Source organism: Vanrija pseudolonga, chromosome 6 (genome assembly GCF_020906515.1).
Source record: "Vanrija pseudolonga chromosome 6, complete sequence".
Taxonomy (NCBI): domain Eukaryota; kingdom Fungi; phylum Basidiomycota; class Tremellomycetes; order Trichosporonales; family Trichosporonaceae; genus Vanrija; species Vanrija pseudolonga.
In genome coordinates, this window is record NC_085854.1 from 106,847 (window position 1) to 123,994 (window position 17,148).

A 17,148-nucleotide genomic window follows, 5' to 3' on the forward strand; every position below is an offset into this window, starting at 1 on the left:
GTACGTTACGAGTCACCGCAGTCCACGAGCTCGAGTGGCGAGGATGTGACGGGGATGCACCTGTGAAATTCGTTCCCTGTGAGGTGCATCTGCTTTGATCCGGTCGTCGGGAGGAGCGCATCGATGTCTAGTATACGGCTAGCATCGCTATGTAACCGAGTCAGACACGGATCTACAGTCTTACTCGGTCGACTTTGATCGCCACATCCGTGGCTGGTGCCTTGATGATGATGGATCACTTGATGAATGACACGGTCTTGTGCCTTATCCCGGCAGGACCGGCACTTGTTCCCTACCTCATTCAAATGAACCACGAGCCGTTACGAGCGTGCCGGAGCTGGAGGGATTGCCATCCAGTGGGCAATACACTTTGGCGAGTGGGGCGCATTGCCGGTGGCAGCGAGGTTGATTCGTGGCAGCTGCGGGCTTGGGTGACCGCTTCGAGTGTGACCTTGCTGTAAGTAACATTGGAGCACTGGTTTGACTCAGGCTCCACTAAAGAACACTGCATACTGTACATACATTGGCTGGAAGGCAGTCACTGCCGACTGAGAAGGAGGGAACTCACAGGACGGGACGTCGGAAACAAGTATAGGCACATACAACGGCTAGTTCTGTTCTGATACGGAAGGCGTAGGGACACAGCTGGACTCACTTGCCACTCCTACTTGTCCTCTTTGCGTGGGGCACAAGACCCAGAAGAGCTCGAAGCTTCCACAATGTCGAACTCGTCCGACCAGACTGACTCGGGGTAGTCCGGCGCGTCGTCCCTGGAGCGATAGCTCGGTGCGATCGTCGACTCGTGGTCGCTCTCGCACTTCCGCTTGCCTTTACGGTCGGAGTTAGACTCGGCCTCCCCGCCGTCCGCCAGGACCTCGCTGCGGTGGTTGTCAGAGGCATCATCACTCTGGACATACGCCAGTTTCTTGTCGACGGCGGCTTCCGTCGCTGCTTCAGTTGGGGTCATCTCGATATCCTGTGGTTTGGGAGGCGGGCGACGCATCGAGTCCGCCATCGCCGTCGCGCGCTTGGCAGCCCACGCGCGGGCGGCGTTCGTACCGTTGTCGATGGTGGCGCGAGTCGTCACCACGCTCGCTTTGAAGGCACTCCAAATGCTCGAGATGCTGTTGTTGCGCTTTGATCTGATTGCAGACTGACGCTGCGCCGGCCTCGCCTGCCTCCTCTTGGCCCTTTCCCTGTTGCACTCCTTGATGGCGCGCCATTTTTCAACGAGGTCGACAAGGATGACCCCTAGGAAGACCGCAGTGCCCAACTAATGGGTCAACACCCACCGGTGCAGGGCATGACTCACGGCTACTGGAGTGATGCAGAGGGCAAGCTTCAACTTGTCTGCCCCCGACAGTTTTGGTGTGGCGGAAGTGCTCGGTTCGGCAGAGGTGGTGGCAGTGTGTATCGTGCTGCTCGACGATGCGGCGGTAGGTGTCGGAGTAATCTCCCCCTGTGGTATCGGGGCAGCGGTGACATCATGAGTGCAGGCGATCACGAGGAGGACGAGTAGCGTGGTCTTGGCTGTGATGCGAGTGACGAGAGTCATTGCGGTATGCAGGAAGAATGATGAAGAGCACTGCCAGCTCCTCACCTCGTTATATGCATCTTCCCCCCTCCAAGGTTCTTCACAATCCTGTCCGTCGATCAGGGGTCGGTACCTGCAACGCAATGTTGATGACTGGACTGTCCGTCTCTTGGCGTCGCTGATGTGAGTGGTGCCTCAAGCAAGTAGCCTCAAGTTAAGTCGACGTCACTCGTGAGCCTTCAGTGCATACCCGAGCAGGGCAGTGCCATCTTGATCCGGGCGGCAATATCCATGGTTCCTGATTGACACGGTTACACAAGCTTGTGGTTCCGGCTGGCGGGCATTCAGTCGCACGTGCTCGCCGTTCGCGACGTCACTGACGGGTGTACATACGACAACCGAGGGATCGATGGCGGACATGTGCACCTCACCATGGTGCTTATCTATGGCCGGCCGGGTCGGAGCTGGAGGATCATCGTCATTGGTGGCATTGCGAGTCCGCGATGCCGGGTGTGGCACTTGCGGGCTTGGGTGGCCGCCTGCCGATGCTTGACTCAGCTGCAACCTTGACGGAATGGTTTGGACTGGATGCATGATTTCACAGTGCGTCTGCTCAATATATTGGGTCACTTGCGCTTTCCTGATTACAACTGTGGTTTAGGATTCGTATCTGATGGGATTATGTACAGTCGTTCTTCTGATTATACTTGGTTTGGGACGAGGCCTCACTTGCCAGTGGCGATATCGGCCTCCTCGAAAGGATTACCACCCGATCCCGAGCCCGAGGCGTCGGTGGGCGCGTCGACAAAGTCGTACCCGCCCTCAGAGCTGGCGCTGGACTCGGACTCGGAAGCGGGATACGCCGGCGCCTCGTCGACGTGGGAGCGGCTCGACTCGGGGTAGTCGGGCACGTCGTCCTTTGTGCGGTAGCTCGGCGCGATGGTCGATTCGTGGTCGCTGTCGGCCTTGCGCTTGCCCTTACGGTTTGTCTCGACCTCGGCCATGACCTCGCTTTCGTCAGCTCCATACACACATGCACCACCCACGCGAGCTTCTTGTCGATTGCGGCTTCCGTCGCCGCCTCGGTCGGCGTCATCTCAATGTCCTGTGGTTTGGGCGGAGGCGGGCGGCGCATCGAGTCCGCCATGGACGTGGCGCGATTCGCCGCCCACCGACGGGTGGCGTTGGTGCCGTTCGTGACTGCCGCCCTGGTGGCCGACACGCCGGACTTGATGCCGTTCCAGGCGGACACGGATCCCGTCTTACACCAAGCGGAGATCGAGCCGACTAACTTGACTGTTCCCTTGGCGAGCGGTTGGACGCATTCCCAGAGCCACTTGCCGATGATGAAAAGGAGTCCGACGATGCCGAAGACGATGTATCCGCCGATTATCTGGTCTCAGTATGCTCCGACTCGGGCTGCACTCACCAGTGCCGGGATGGACATGGCGATCCACCCGATGATAAGTCCCGCCTTGTCCCCTGGAGACATGTGTTTCCACCCCACAGGCTTGCTGGATGTGGAGGGGGAGGCCGAGGGGCTCGGGGTGGTAGGGGTGGGTGTGGTGGTCGACGGCGTCGGGGTGCCCTGTGGCATTGGGACGGCGATAGCCAGGTGCGAGAGGATGATAGTGAAGAGGATGAGAGTGGTGGCTTGAGCCACGGCGCGCGACATGCGAGACATTGTGGTGCTGTGGTGACGGTGGCGAGCATGAGGACAGTTTGTCTCTGTCTTATATCAACTGCCACTCTGCCCACTCTCATGCGCACCTCCGACCATGCCGTATCGGTATTGCGACAGAGGGATCTGCGACACGCCCCTTTAGCGTTGCCTTACCGGGTGCGTCATATGCGAGTCGACGACGGCCATCGACTCGAGCAGCGAATGAATGAGTGGCTATCTCTGGATCGGCGCGTGATCCGTTCGACACTGGTGCCTCGGGGCCGAGGCCGAGTGCCAAGGGTGAATGGTGCACCGCCGCCACGTTCAGAACCGACGTATCCGACTCAATCGACGATGTTTCCCACGTGCAGGTCGTCTCCAGCATGCAGTGCATCGTCGGCAAGTTGCACACACCGGCGGCATTGCATTCCCGCCACGCGCGGTATCTTGATCCGACGGCCACGTCCGGCGTCCTCGGACGGGTTGTATGTATGTACTGTAGCCGCCCAAGCCGAGAGGCACGCACCGCACGGGCTTGGCAAAGAGCCAAAGTAGTCATCGTTGCCCCGCATGCACACCGCACACAACGCCTGCGTTGGTGGGCGGGGTTGTTTCGCACATGCACACATGGGGGACAAACCTATTGCCCTCGTTCGGCAGCCGGCGACGCTCGCCGGCTCTCGTCGCCGGACCGGACTGACCCTTGACCAAAGGATAGAGCAAGTGATCCAGGCGGCATCTCCGCAAACTCAAAGTCAAACTCTGCCGTATGATCTGGCACTGGGCTCGAGTAAGACGGCAAGCGGTCCTTCGACCTGTAGCTTGGCGGGATGCTCGAACCACGGTCGCTCTGGGAGCTGCGTCTGCAATTGGCATCGGCGTTCTCCGTCGCCCTCCGGTCGTCCGCTTCATCAGCCGATACCACGTACACAAGCTTAGTGTTGATACTGGAGGCGTACGTTCTCGTGCGCGTGCCACCGTCGCCCCCTCCCTCTCCGGTTCGGCCCGTCGAGTCAAGCGCGGGTGGTGGCCGGCTCGAGAGGGGATCCTCCGCGTCCGAGCCACAAAACCGGCGGTGGAAGGAGAAGTAGGCGTCCACAAAGCGCTCGGCCGGCTCCCACCGCCTGCCGGTGATGCGGAAGAGGGCATAGATGAACATAAGCAAGTTGCAGAGTCCGTACTGGCATTAGCCTCACCCTTTAGATACTCGACTTACGGCGCCTAGGATGGACGCGAATAGAACCCAGATGATAAACCCTGCTTTTCCGGCTGGCGAGGCGCGCTTGAACCCGGGCCACCCGGAAGTCGAGGTGGTGGTGGTGGGTGCCGGTGAGTCGCGGGGTAGTGCGGATGCTGGAGAGCCACGGGGTAGTGGCAAGGCGGTGGCGAAGGAGGCTCCGATGGCGGCAAGGGATAGGATGGCCACGACCATGTTGATTGGCTTGAGGGGGTGTGTCATGGTGACGCACGTCGCCGGTGGCGAGAGAGTGTGAACGGCCGCTGAGGACGAGGCTCTCGACGGCAGCGGGGCGGCTCGACAGACAGACGCTCGTCCACGAGTACACCCGGGTATCGTGGCTGGCAAGATGGGATTCTCAGAGGGAACCAAGGTCAACGGTCGACTGACTCGGTGCCGTGAGCGACGGGCCTTGCGACTGGTCGACGGCTACAACCAAAATCGCGCAACGTCGCCGTATCTTGACCCAGCTCATGTGCATTCCGACGGCATCACCCAAGGGCAAGAGGCAGGCATCGCATAGGTTGGCACGGCCAAGCGCAGGTGGGCAGTAGCCAACTGCCGATTTGATTTCAGCTGGGTATTGTATTCCCGGTCACATGTGGGCTGTACCCCGATGATCGCGATATCGGAGTCTCCGACTCGAGTAAGTCGCCCACCCACTCTCCCGAGGCCAGTGCTTGCTATGCATGGCGATGGGACAGCGTGCATGTACACCTAGTTGTAAGGACGACTGCGGATGCTCCGAGCCGAGAATGTCTGTCACGGCCACACATGACCGCAAGCCGTTGCAGACATCGACGTCATGCCAAGCGTGTGCCTGCACATCACGGCCACAGCCGAAGATAGGGCAGTGCGTACTCGACTCGCTCGGCTGCGCGGGCATGACGGATTTGGACAACATCGTGTTGTTCACAGGTCTAAATGGACAAGCGGCGTCCGGGGCGGTCGGCCTCATCCCTCGGCTCGCGCGCCGCCGCAGCGAGGTCGACGAAGTGGTCGAACTCGTGGTACTCTGGTGCGTTGTACGGCGGGGGCGGGGACGCCACCCACCTCCGGGCACGGTGGGGGTCGGATGACGACCTGGCATCAGTCATGTTCCAACACCTCTGCTCACGTCTTGGGCGAGGTCGTATCGGCCGACGCCGTGCGTCGCTTGCCCTGGAGCCAGAAGCCAAACATGAGAAGCCCCCATAATAGGAGCGACTAGGGTTAGATGTGAAAGCGAGGGCAAACGTACGCCTAGCACACAGGAGATGATGATCAAGCCCTCCTTGCGGCTCCCAGTGGTACCTGGCTCCGCAGAGGCTGAAGAGGTTGGGTGTGAGGAGGTGGTGGTGGTGGCGGAGGTGAGTGGTTGTGAGTCGCGGTGAGCGAGGAGCGGTGTCATTGCGCACGGCTGGGTGGCGAATGCAGAACGACAAGGTGCTCATGCATTGATAAACCCTCGAGGGCCCCAACTACCTCCAGCTTCAGAAGGTCTGTGCATCTCGTCGTGTCTATTCATATCGTGGTCGCGTCAGCTATGTCCGAGGCAGTGTTGTCACCGGCGGTGTCATAGACTCCGATTTTGGAGCCACGCTACATAATGGTGCACTGCTATCGCGGTGGCTCCAAAACCTGGCGGTGCAGATGTATGTACCCTCCGAGACACAAAGGATGCATAACTAACATACATGAGATGCGGGCTGAAACGTGAATGGCGATGCGCTCAGCGAGATGCCAAGGGTCGATGGGACGAATGGAGCCCGCTGGGGTGGTTGGTGTCCGCAGCTTCGTCCATCTCCCGCCGAGGTGCCTCGGTGTTCTGTGGACTGATGTCAGCGGAGTTACCAGCGAACGCCAACATACACGAGTGGCTCGGCGGCGCCGTCATCAACGGGAGCGTACGACGACGTGTTAGGCCGGCCTCGCTGTCTGCGCACGCGCTTGAGGCAGGAGGAGGGAGCAGCGCAGACCCAGTCCCATGCCGAGCGGACGCCGGCGCAGGTATTCTGGAGCGAGTGCGACAGGTCCTGGACGTACACGCTGTCGAGGCGCGCGATCCACCAGATACACAGCGCAAGGAACTGTCGTCAGCGAGGTCGTCGCAGACGCACATACGAAGAAAAGCACGATGAACACGGGCACGAGGGACACGGCGAGCTTCCATGCCGCCCGGCGGCGGGGGTCGTTGCTGGGCGCCGGCAGCGTTTCGTTTCGGTACACTAGCAACATGGTGTGGTGCGGTGGCGAGCATGCTTGCATGCAGCCAGCAGCGATTGTTATGACCACCACCGCCACCGCGCCAACTCCAAGTCCGGTCAGCTCGTATCTCTGTTGACACGAGTCATCATCGGAGTGCCACACCTTTTGTGGAGGCATGCCCGCTGCTGTGCTGGGCGGAACCGGTAATGCCCGGCACGTTTCACACCGCTTCGAACGTGACGGTGGCTTGTTCCGGCTGGGACAGGTACGGGCTGTATACGCTCTATGCTCATGTGTCGGATGTCGAAGCATGTGTGTGCCAAGGCTGAGGTGGGGTGTGGGGTGGGGAACCACGAGCCACGGGCAGCACATTGGCGCCGAGGTCATCCGCCAGCGGGGCAGACCGCGGAGTTCAAGAGCTTTCCTTTGGCCGGGACGCACTGCCCATCTCACCGTCCTGACGAGACCGACCCAGAGAGCAATTCAAGCAGCTATACTCTCCGACGAATCGCATGCAGAAGCCCCCTCCCCAGGGCCACCTCGCCCCGCTCGCACCGTGGCGCACGCCCATCAACCAACCAGCGCCGCCAGGTCCCAAGGCCGCTTAGCTCAGCTGGTTAGAGCATTGTACTAATAACTCGATGGTTATCAGTAATGCAAAGGTCGGCAGTTCGATCCTGTCAGTGGTCAGTTCTCTTTTGCCTGCGCGTATGCATGTGCTGGGGGGTTGGATGTGTTGAAGTCGAGCAGGAAGAGGATGCTGAAGGCGAGGTGGGTGGAACTCGGGCCGATCCATCCGGGTCTGCGGTGCCCCGCACTCCCTCCTCCACTTTTCATGTCCACCAGCCTTGTGTCCACCAGCCTTGATGGCTCGCGGCATGGAGCAAACTGGGCATCAGCCGCTACCCCATTGACAGACATCACGATGGGTAACCCCTCAGGACAGCTTTACGGCCCAGCGGGCCGACGGCATGATCGATGTTTCTACAGCACAGCGTCCTGGCCTCAAAACCACCGTGAAGGCATTCTGGGGCAGCACGGGGGGTGCACCCAGACGCTATCGTTCGTAATCGAACGCACCGGGACGGCATACGTTCCGACCCAGTTGCCAAGGGACAGTTGAGTGAGATGACTCACTGTGGTGGTGCTGGGTGCGGCGCGTTGCCCGTCGGGTTGAGACAGACCCTGGGTGTCGACGCGGCCGGAGTACGCTGAGGTGTCAACGCAGTCCACAAGACGTTCACCGCCGAAAGTGGTGACGAGCCACCAAAGTGGCTTGCGGCCCGGTGTACGGGCCGCGAATCGACGACAGGCGGTGCTGCCGTGATTGAGCCGCCGCAGTAATCTGCGGCTGCTGGGGCACCTGGGTGCCTGGCACGAGTGTGCCAACGTTCGATACAAATATCGAACTACGGGGCATAACACCCCGTGAGGGGAGGGTGTACCCCTCCCTGAGTGGAGACGACATCTCGTCTCCACTGAGGGACGACTGTGTGTCGCCCCTCGCCAAGTGTATGGTTGAGTGAGAAAACTCACATTGTGAACATGGCCCTCCATTCACGCTCCAACGGGTCGTTGAACTGGGAATCAGCCAGAGCCACTAGTCATGAGGCCGAGCGAATCGGGTGCTGTGTCCGCCGGTGGAACCGCGCAAGATGAGGTCTCCCTCAAGAAAAGAGGTATCGCGAAAGACAGTGGTATCCCCAATATCAAGAAGTGGAAGACGCAGCACACCCAACTCGGGAGGAAGTGACGTCCTTATGGGTAGCTGAGTGAGAAAACTCACCCGTGCGGGTCAGGCGCATCGCTAGGAAACCGAAGCAGACCGATGACAGCATTATCCGGGTCTGGATCCAAAGGCTAGGCGCCAACGCATCGTGCTCTGAGAAGTCAACCAGTGCCACAGGCTAAGTTATCGCGGGTCGAGAGACCACGCGGCGCAAGGATAGTGGCGTGAAGGGTAATGCCAAAAGTGTTCAGCAGGGACGCGTTGATGTTCCACCAGAGAGTGCTAGGATGTGTGTGTGTTGGTGGGATTTCTCTGCCAGTGGGATTGCGTGTGCAAGAGCTGGTGTTGGTGACGAGGATGTGCAGCCGAGCTGCGGGACAAGGACGTGCAGCCGAGCTGCGTGATGTTTCGTGCCCGTGGATGGTCGAATGAGTGAGAGAGTACTCACCAAGCGGTAGTGGTCGCGGTGGTTGGTGTTTAGTAGTGGAGGGTTGTGGATAGAGGAGCGGGGTGAGGAGTGACGAGACGGAGCAGCTGAAGGGCGCGCTTTTATACGTTGGAGGCGGGGTTCATCTGCGTTCCGGCACACAACGCGTGTGGCCGTCGGGCGAGACAGTGTGCTCGCACCCTCCTCGCGTCGTGGCCCTCACCGGTCCCCCAACAGGACACCGCGGAGCACTCTGGACCGATGGGGTAAAGTCAAGACGACAACCGAGTAGCTAGTTAGAAGCATTCTGGATGCGTCCCAGCGTGTTCGGTTCAGACCCGAAGCATTGTTGGGGAAACGAGGTCGCCAACATATGCTTCTGCCAGGATGACATGACAATGTTGCGCCGAACCCGAGGCCGCGAGGCGTCCGTCCGGGAACCGAGGGCAGTGTTGCTTCGGTTCAACAATACATCAGTGTGAGAAGTGAGCGCGTGGGACAGGGGCGACGGGCGGGCGAAAGGAGGGTCATTCTGACGCATGCCGGATCGGCGTCCGCCACATCAGTGCGAGAATGCCCGTCGGCGCGTCCTTTGACAGCCACATTCCGCACACAATCCAGCATCCACAATAGAGCGAGGTAGATGCCCCCAGTTGTGAGGCATGAGTGGGGGGGGGGGGACCGTTCTCCGACGACCGGTTGGAAGCAAGCGACTCGAGGACGACAGTGACGTGAGGGCCACCTCTTGTTCGCCTGCACCTATCCCTAGGTCCCCAGATCGTCGTCAGTAGCTTCAACAACATTGTCGTTGGATGCTTCTTCCCGTTCGGCTGCCAGTCGGTTCATCCCCTCGGCCGAGGAAGAGCGAGGTGGTCGGGGGTGATCTGGCCCCTCATGCCCCAATACTTGTCCCCACGGTGTCACAACATGGTGGTACATCTAGGTCGTCTAGTGGGTTACTCGTGGTCTTAGCCATATGCGGGCTGTAGGAGGTCAGCTCCACCGTCTCTCAATCCCAACTCGACTCACACAGTGGAACCGGTGCTGTGCTGCAATCACGACACGGTGGAATACATCCCCACTGCCCCGCTCCCGGCCTACTGGGTAACGTAGACGTCGGGCTTGCGGCCGCAGCAGCAGCGTCCCTGGCAGCAGGTGCACGAGAAGCAGCAGCAGCCGGCGGTGCACGATCCGCCGCGGAGGCGGAGGACCTCGGCTTCCTGCTTCGACTCGCCGGGTGGTGGCGCGGCGGGGTCTGCGGCGGCGTGAGCTTGGTTTCTGGGCGGGCTTTGGGCCAAAGGAGGGCGCGTCGGCCGACTCACTCATCATGCGCGTCGCGGCGGGCTGGGTGGTGACTGCCCGGGGAGGGTAAGTGGTCTGCTGCTGGCTTGTTGGCTCCATCGTTGCGTTGGGTGAGTCGGTCTCGAGGGTGGGTGTGATTAATGTGCGCGAGGCGACGCGCACGCGCTTATATCCCTCCTGCCAGGTGCAAGTTTGCGCAGAGCATCGCACTCGGCTCCGCTCGCTATCCCTGGGTGGTGCATCGGGTCTACCAGTGGAACGAACAAACGCGTCAGAGCCGGCGGTATGTGCTTTGATGACATGTTGGCTGACGGAGGGGACGACACTGCAAAAACACTGCACTCAGGGTGCGGTGGGGGGGATAGACAGGGACGGACTTCGGTCCGACGCCGGCAACTCTGTCTACCACCACCTGTTTGGTCGGTCTGGGCAAAAATGTGCGGGCGCGCCGGCCCTTATGCATGCTGCTGGAGGTATAGAGGCGTGTAAGTGCCAGGGCCACTGTCCCGTCGCTGGGTAATTGCAGCTTGGCGTGATGCAAGCCAAGGCGACGAGCAGCGGTCTCCTCGGCTCCCTCGGACGCGCTGCACCGCATCGCGGCCTATCTCCGCGCGCAGCATGCGTCCTCGAGCCGTGTCGGACGGGCCCGTCCGCGCACCCACATGGCAAGCATGGTGGTCCCTGCGGCCGTCGGCCTCGCGGACACGCGACCAACAGTGGGCGGTCGGTCAACAGTTGCAATCGCACCCGCCGCAATCCATGTCGCCGCAATCACAACCACCACAGTCGCAGTCGCCGCATCCATCGCAGTCGCAGCAGAAATCGCAATCGCAGCCCACACACAACCAGGGTCTGATGACGCGTCAGCTCCGCGGCGTGCTGCCTGGCCTGGCAGCCGGCCCACTTACCCGTCAAGCAACCTCCTCCAAAAGCCCTGCTGTTGCTCCTCGTCGCCTTCCTCCGGGCGCAGGAGGCCCATTTCTGGCACGTCAGCTACGCGTCAGGCAGGACTCTAACGCACCCATTTGGGACTGTGGTGGGTATGCTGATGACATTGTGAGGTGGGGGGAAAGGGGCATCAATGCAAGCCGCGCTTTTATCCAACCCCTGCGTGGGACTGGACGCGTTTGAGACATTGCAACAAACATCCGGCAATAACGGGAGTCGTCAACAGCCGCGCCCAATCAACAATGCAGTGCCAGCTAGGCAGGCACCCACCCGCACTGCTCCTCCTCCTCAAGCAAGCTATGCTACACAACTACATGGTTACAATATGAACGGCATGTTGCAGTCGACCTGGCTGCGTATGTACAACGTTGGACAGAATGGGGGCGCAGCACACACATGGTGCTTTCCGCTGTCCCGCTCGCCATGATCAGCGGATGCACGATGCCAGTCTTGCGCGTCAGTCCAGCTCGAACACCCAAACTCACCCAGAACAGATCATCACACCGGCGGCGATCACGCAGTTGCAACACCCCTCCTTCGGCTTCGGTCCATTGCCCGCCGCGGGCTCCGCCGCGTGGACCACAGGGTCGACAACTGCCTGTCAGCCCGGCAGCGCCAGCATGACTCACCCATCTCTGGCTTGGCTGGATATGCTTCTGATGCGGATGGCATGGTTTGAGGTGATGGGCAGTTGGTGAAGACAGCCGCCAACACAGCCTTCTATAAATGCTCGAAGTGGGGCTTGGTATCACGGGACGTCGTTTTCTGGCTAGCTCCTCACTGCATCCAGGCCTCGGTTGTAAACATCCGGCAATATCGGAACGCGATCAAGCCATCCTCTTGCGGTCCACATTGTTGATCACCAGACATCAACGCCCACTGCATGGATCTCTAAACCGCATCGACTAGCCAGACCCCGTCCAACTGCACCTTGGTACCCAGCTGGTCCACTGCTGCTTAGATGTGCAGAACCTCACGCGCGCGAGAGCACGCCGTCAATTCATCAACCGCGGAGAGACATTGGGACGTCGGGACTCGCGTGCCTCGCGTGACACGGTACAACCACGTGCGCCATCAGGTGGTGTGGTACTGTCATCGGCGATTTGAGTGCGAGCCCATCCTTCCACTCCCATCATGTTTCCAGACCTCCCCTATCGACCAACTCGCGTGGAAACGGCACCCCGAACAAGTAGTGCAGTGCGGAGAGGAACAGCATCCCTCCTGGTGACGGGGCTGGCGAGCGTTTGCTGGGCTGTCGTGACGAGTCACAAGGGTTGCATGGCATTCAACAAAGGGTACGCCGGGGTCTTTTCTTTCTTCTACACTCCAATGTCCGTCTCACTCCTTCTACTGTCACCTTCGCACAAGCACAAGCAACGCCGCGATAGATATGGCTCAGGGTCTACACGGCGTTCTTCAGCTTGACGTCGGCGGACGCGAGGATCTTCTGAGCCTTGAAGTCTTCGGGCCAAGTGTCCTTTTTGAGAGCCATGACGACGGGGCTGGTTGTGATCGTCGGGGTCCGTGACAGCGGTGTAGTGTCCACGGTGAGAACTGTGGTAGGCCGGGGGACGTTGTGAACCTTCTGGGTCATCTGCGCCAACCACTTCTTGTCCTTGTTTTGGTAGAAGAAGACGGTGAAGTATACCTTGGGGGGGTCAAAAGTTGATCCTGGCGAGGGAACTCACCCCAAAGAATACAGCGAAGGCACTGAGAACGCCGGCGATGCCGATAACCAGGGCGGGTGACGTGGGGCAATTCAATGAACCCTCCGTATATCCATAAAGGCGGCATTGGTTGTCCACGCGGTACTAGAATCCTATCAGCCAACCACACGTCCACTGGCACAGCTGTACTTACGGCGCTGACCGTTTGAACGGTCATCACGACTACGGGCATGACAACGGTGAGGACGAGCGATGTGATCCACATCCAGCGCCCACTTGGCCTGCGCTACACACAATGAGCTTTGAGCAACCACGTTGACTCCTACCCTGCAAGCTAGCACGACAGCGACGATCGCCATAGGGGGGAGAATAGCCACGAAGACGACTCCCGTTGAAATCATGGCTGCCAATGTGTCTTTGTTGACTGGATTGCCTGGGCTGAGGTCAGAAGTGTCCGGGGTTCGTGGCAGACAAGCGCGCACCGTTATAGGGTTTGTAGAACAAGGTGATATTGGTGATATTCGTGGACGAACTGACAGTAAGAACGAAGATGCCGTACGGGAAGGCTGCAGCGGCACAGAGCACGCCGAGCGCGATTGTCCAGATGCTGGGGATTAGATGATGCAGTTCCACCACGGCCTCACCGGTATGCCTTGGAGATGGCGGGTGCGGGCACCACCTCGTCACCGATCTCATAGTAGACGGGATCTGTCGTCAGCCGACATCAGCTTCACCTCACGCACAAGTGCTCATGCTTGGCTGGATAATTGGAAGCAATGGCGCCACATTCGGACGGCTGCACCCAGCGCGTTTATGTACTCCATGCATTGTTCGTCGTGGGAACAGAGGTGACTCCGGAAGGAGTTTGGGATGGCGGCTAGAGCACCACCTCGTGCGGAATGGAATGGGCCCCACCTGATATTGGGCGGGGTCACGAGGTTGCCGTCGATTGTCTAGTCGATGCCAAGGAATCGGAGGGGCCGAGGCAGGGCCAACTCCACGACTCTATTCATCATTAACACGCTAGGGTTGATCCTGAAACGGCCACGGGCCGGCCTCGGATGCTGATATAGTCGGCCACGGGTCGGGACGTGCACCGCATTGGTACGTGGTACATCTGTGCCCTTGCCAGGTTACCTGTTTGGCTTAACTGTCGGCCATCGCCGCACCAGCGACAGCAGACAAGTTCCTGGGTCTCCTCCAGGTGATCTCGAACGCACCACAACATCCATGCAGGCCAAGTGGTATGTACTGTCAGAAAGATGACCTCTCGATGGCAGCGCCGAATCCACCACAGCACTGAGGTATGTAAGAGAGTAAGTACATCTTCTTGCTCTCTCAGAGTTCAGAACAGACGGAAGAAACGTTCGGAAGAGCAAGCTCCTTCAGGCACGGTCATGTACTCCAAGCATGATGCTAGTTCTGGAACCGAAGTCACCTCGGAAGGTGGCTAATTGATGCCAAGCGCACCGCCTCTCGCGGGACGTCATTAGCGGGCAACAGACTGACTGTTGGGGCTTATGCACATCGGGCCACGGTGAGGCACTGGCCGATTCGGCGCCACGGAATGTGAGCCGCCCCAATCAGCCCACTGCTCATCGACGCGCAAGCGTTGCTCACATAGGCGCAGGGTAAACCGTAGGTGACGGGGCTTCTTCGCCTAAACACCGCGGACGTCGCGTGAGGTCTATCGGGAGACGTGCTGTACCGGAAGGATAGTTATTGGGTGGGAAGGTGGACCTCCTCTCCTGCACCTCGGTTTACTTGGTTGCCGATGTTCCGATTTTGGGTGGTCAGTCACCGGCTCCGCTGCACCGGCTTCTGTTACTGCTGTCAAGGCAGTAGAGTGCGTTTCAAGAGCCATCGCCATGCATCCTAATTGATATACGACAGTGTCCATAACCGCAGTATCGCGACATCCTAGCGACCGGCATACGGAGCGGCAGCGTATGCCGCGCTGTTGTCCTTGAAGCTGTCCTTGTCCTCGTCGAGGCCGCGGTTCTCGTAGGGCGTGGCGTAGGGGTACGGCTGGGGTGTGTAGCCGGGGTACGCAGCGGGATACGCCTGAGGATGCGGCTGCGGGGCACCGTACGCGCCGTACGTGTACTGCTGGCCCATGAGCGGCTGCTGTTGGACAGGTACGGGCGCGGTGGACTGCTCTGCACGGTTCTTCTTGAAGAAGATGGTGAAGTAGATGCCGAAGACGAGCCAGCCAGCAGCTAGGCCAGCAGGAGCGGCCCACAGACGCTCCACGATAATGCCGTTACAATCTGGACTACGTTAGCAGGGTCATCCCAGAGACTCATCCCAGAGACCGCTTCGACTCACATCCGCTACCGCAACGAAGTATTACCTTTTAGGTTAGTAGACACCCAGAGAGCAGGTAACGGTCACCTACCCATATGCCGATACGCAAGCCCAAGTTGATGATGATGAACAGAATGGTGGCAATCAAGGTTAGAACCCACGCCCAAGGTTTGCTCGGGGCACGCTGATAGGTGAGAAACCGCAGCGAGCATAGCAAATCAGACGACGTACCCTTCCCGCGACAACTGCGGCAGCAATGGCGATAGGTGCGACCACTGTGACGAGCAAGATGCCGACGACAAACCTCCACGCAATTCCGATGACCGTCGGCGCTGCCAGATTAGATCACGGTCGAGCAACGGGCTGTGACCTACAGTATGAGGCTTTTCTGAGCTGGTAAGGAATGTAGCTGGTGAGGGCCATGATCTGGATGGCGATCAAGAGCAGGCCGTAACCGAGGGCGGCCAGGCTGCAGATGACACCGAGTGCGATCGTGACGCCTCTGGAGACGACTTAGCGACGCGTAGCAAGTCTGGTACCTACCGATAGCCAGCCGAAAGGACTGACCGGGGCCGCTGAGCCGGGGTACCATAGTATACGGGGTCTGGCGTTAGGTGGGGACCACAACAAGCACACCTACAAGTGCTCATAGTGGAGACGTGGGGATGTGTGAGAAGGCCCGTCGCGCTGCAAAGTCTTATGTATGCATCTGGCTCGACGTGATCACTGTCCGTCCGTCACTTGGCAGGCACCTATGGCGACAACACTTCACCGCAATACCTGGCGGACGGGCACTTTGAAAGTCGCGACAAGGGGAATGACCGCCGTGAATGGGACGTGTTTCATCAAGGCCGCCGGGGTCCGGCGCCGACCATTCGGAGACGCGATGCACTGCCTGCTTCAGAGGGCAGTGCAGGATCTTCACGCCGCCCACTATCCAGTGCATACCATCTCCCTAGACGCGTCTGAGAGAGCCTGGCACTGAAGGTGGGCATGGAGATATGGAGCGAAACAACACCACGTGGCTAGCACAACACAATACGAAGCGGTTCCTGTTAATGTCCGTCACGTCCACCGGTCCTATCGTCCACCTGTCGCGTACGGGACAGTGGGGTACTCTGTCTGCGGCGTTTCCTTGCCATTGTCCTTGTCCTCATCGACTCCGCGGCCGATCGGGGTCGGGTATGGGTATGCCTGCGGGGTAGCGACCGCGGTGGCGGGGTAAGGTTGGGGCGCGTATCCCGGGTACGCGACAGGGTACGCCTGTGGCTGGACACCGTACGCGTATTGGGCGGCCATGAGAGGCTGCTGGGGCATTGGAGCGCCGATGGGCGCGGATGTGTCGGGCAGGTTCTTCTTGAAGAAGACGGTGAAGAAGGCGCCGAAGAGGATCCACACGATCGACTGTCCGGCTGCGATGCCCATCGACCTCCCCACCATATTGCCTGGGCAACCTGGGGGGGGGTCAGTCACGGTGTAGAAGCATGACTGGCACCTGTACTCACCATACGCCCGACACGCTAAGCCCTGCACATTGGTCAGTCACCTGGCCCTGCTGATTCCAGCCCACTTACCCAGGTGAGTCCTCGGAAGAAGAAGATAATGATCGGGATCAAGATTGTGAACGTCAAGGTCGCCTTCCACATCCAGCGCTTGCTAGGCTTGCGCTGTGAAGCGCGTCAGCACGGCAAAACACGGCACTCACCCGACCGGCAAACACGGCCGCGGTGATAGCGATAGGAGCGATCACCAGTATAATCACGAGGGAAATGATGTAGCTTGAGACGATGCTGAGGATGTTGGACGCTGGACTGGTCAACCCTGGACCCATCGACGGCGTACTCACCGCTCTTGTACATATCGCCACCGTACACGACGTCCCACATGATCTCTGTGATGACACCGAACAAGCCCCAGCCCAAGGCCAATCCGGCACAAATGACGCCGGCCGCGATGGTGATACCGCTGGCCGTCAGCTCCGCCGCCTATCAAGGCTCACCGGAACACGGGCGACAGGACAGACCTGTACTGCGGGGCAGGGACGGGATAGTAGCCGGGGTCTGGAGTCAGTGTCGGGCAGGTGAGGATGCACCTACAAGCGCTCATCTTGGGTTGTGTTGCTGCGAGAAGACGCCCTCGCGCGCTGA

General features: G+C 59.7%; 7 protein-coding genes and 1 non-coding gene across 8 annotated transcripts; 1 reads left to right on the top strand and 7 right to left on the bottom strand.

The window, feature by feature from the left end:
• Positions 1–664: 664 nt before the first annotated feature.
• Positions 665–1,555, bottom strand: LOC62_06G007828 (uncharacterized protein; the record flags this gene model as incomplete). Its single annotated transcript, XM_062774352.1, has 2 exons — positions 665–1,273; positions 1,313–1,555. The coding sequence occupies 2 exons, from the start codon at positions 1,553–1,555 to the stop codon at positions 665–667; spliced, it is 852 nt and encodes a 283-aa protein (XP_062630336.1).
• Positions 1,556–2,259: 704 nt separating this feature from the next.
• Positions 2,260–3,218, bottom strand: LOC62_06G007829 (uncharacterized protein; the record flags this gene model as incomplete). Its single annotated transcript, XM_062774353.1, has 3 exons — positions 2,260–2,545; positions 2,581–2,927; positions 2,964–3,218. The coding sequence occupies 3 exons, from the start codon at positions 3,216–3,218 to the stop codon at positions 2,260–2,262; spliced, it is 888 nt and encodes a 295-aa protein (XP_062630337.1).
• Positions 3,219–3,837: 619 nt separating this feature from the next.
• LOC62_06G007830 (uncharacterized protein) lies at positions 3,838–4,629 on the bottom strand (the record flags this gene model as incomplete). Its single annotated transcript, XM_062774354.1, has 2 exons — positions 3,838–4,377; positions 4,414–4,629. 2 exons carry the CDS (start codon positions 4,627–4,629, stop codon positions 3,838–3,840), a joined length of 756 nt encoding a protein of 251 aa, XP_062630338.1.
• A 1,634-nt stretch (positions 4,630–6,263) lies between these two features.
• Positions 6,264–6,655, bottom strand: LOC62_06G007831 (uncharacterized protein; the record flags this gene model as incomplete). Its single annotated transcript, XM_062774355.1, has 2 exons — positions 6,538–6,655; positions 6,264–6,503 (listed from the first exon to the last, which is right to left on the bottom strand). The coding sequence occupies exons 1-2, from the start codon at positions 6,649–6,651 to the stop codon at positions 6,264–6,266; spliced, it is 354 nt and encodes a 117-aa protein (XP_062630339.1). The 5' UTR covers positions 6,652–6,655.
• A 564-nt stretch (positions 6,656–7,219) lies between these two features.
• On the top strand, positions 7,220–7,311 carry LOC62_06G007832. The gene is given in 2 exon segments: positions 7,220–7,257; positions 7,276–7,311. It is a non-coding gene; the product is annotated as a tRNA-Ile (tRNA).
• Positions 7,312–12,429: 5,118 nt separating this feature from the next.
• Positions 12,430–13,447, bottom strand: LOC62_06G007833 (uncharacterized protein; the record flags this gene model as incomplete). The annotated part of the gene is made up of 4 exons (XM_062774356.1): positions 12,430–12,698; positions 13,177–13,301; positions 13,339–13,402; positions 13,438–13,447. 4 exons carry the CDS (start codon positions 13,445–13,447, stop codon positions 12,430–12,432), a joined length of 468 nt encoding a protein of 155 aa, XP_062630340.1.
• Positions 13,448–14,614: 1,167 nt separating this feature from the next.
• LOC62_06G007834 (uncharacterized protein) lies at positions 14,615–15,651 on the bottom strand (the record flags this gene model as incomplete). The annotated part of the gene is made up of 7 exons (XM_062774357.1): positions 14,615–14,964; positions 15,023–15,047; positions 15,093–15,185; positions 15,233–15,333; positions 15,376–15,503; positions 15,545–15,605; positions 15,642–15,651. 7 exons carry the CDS (start codon positions 15,649–15,651, stop codon positions 14,615–14,617), a joined length of 768 nt encoding a protein of 255 aa, XP_062630341.1.
• A 430-nt stretch (positions 15,652–16,081) lies between these two features.
• Positions 16,082–17,107, bottom strand: LOC62_06G007835 (uncharacterized protein; the record flags this gene model as incomplete). Its single annotated transcript, XM_062774358.1, has 6 exons — positions 16,082–16,455; positions 16,507–16,528; positions 16,576–16,668; positions 16,707–16,807; positions 16,848–16,966; positions 17,001–17,107. The coding sequence occupies 6 exons, from the start codon at positions 17,105–17,107 to the stop codon at positions 16,082–16,084; spliced, it is 816 nt and encodes a 271-aa protein (XP_062630342.1).
• Positions 17,108–17,148: the final 41 nt, after the last annotated feature.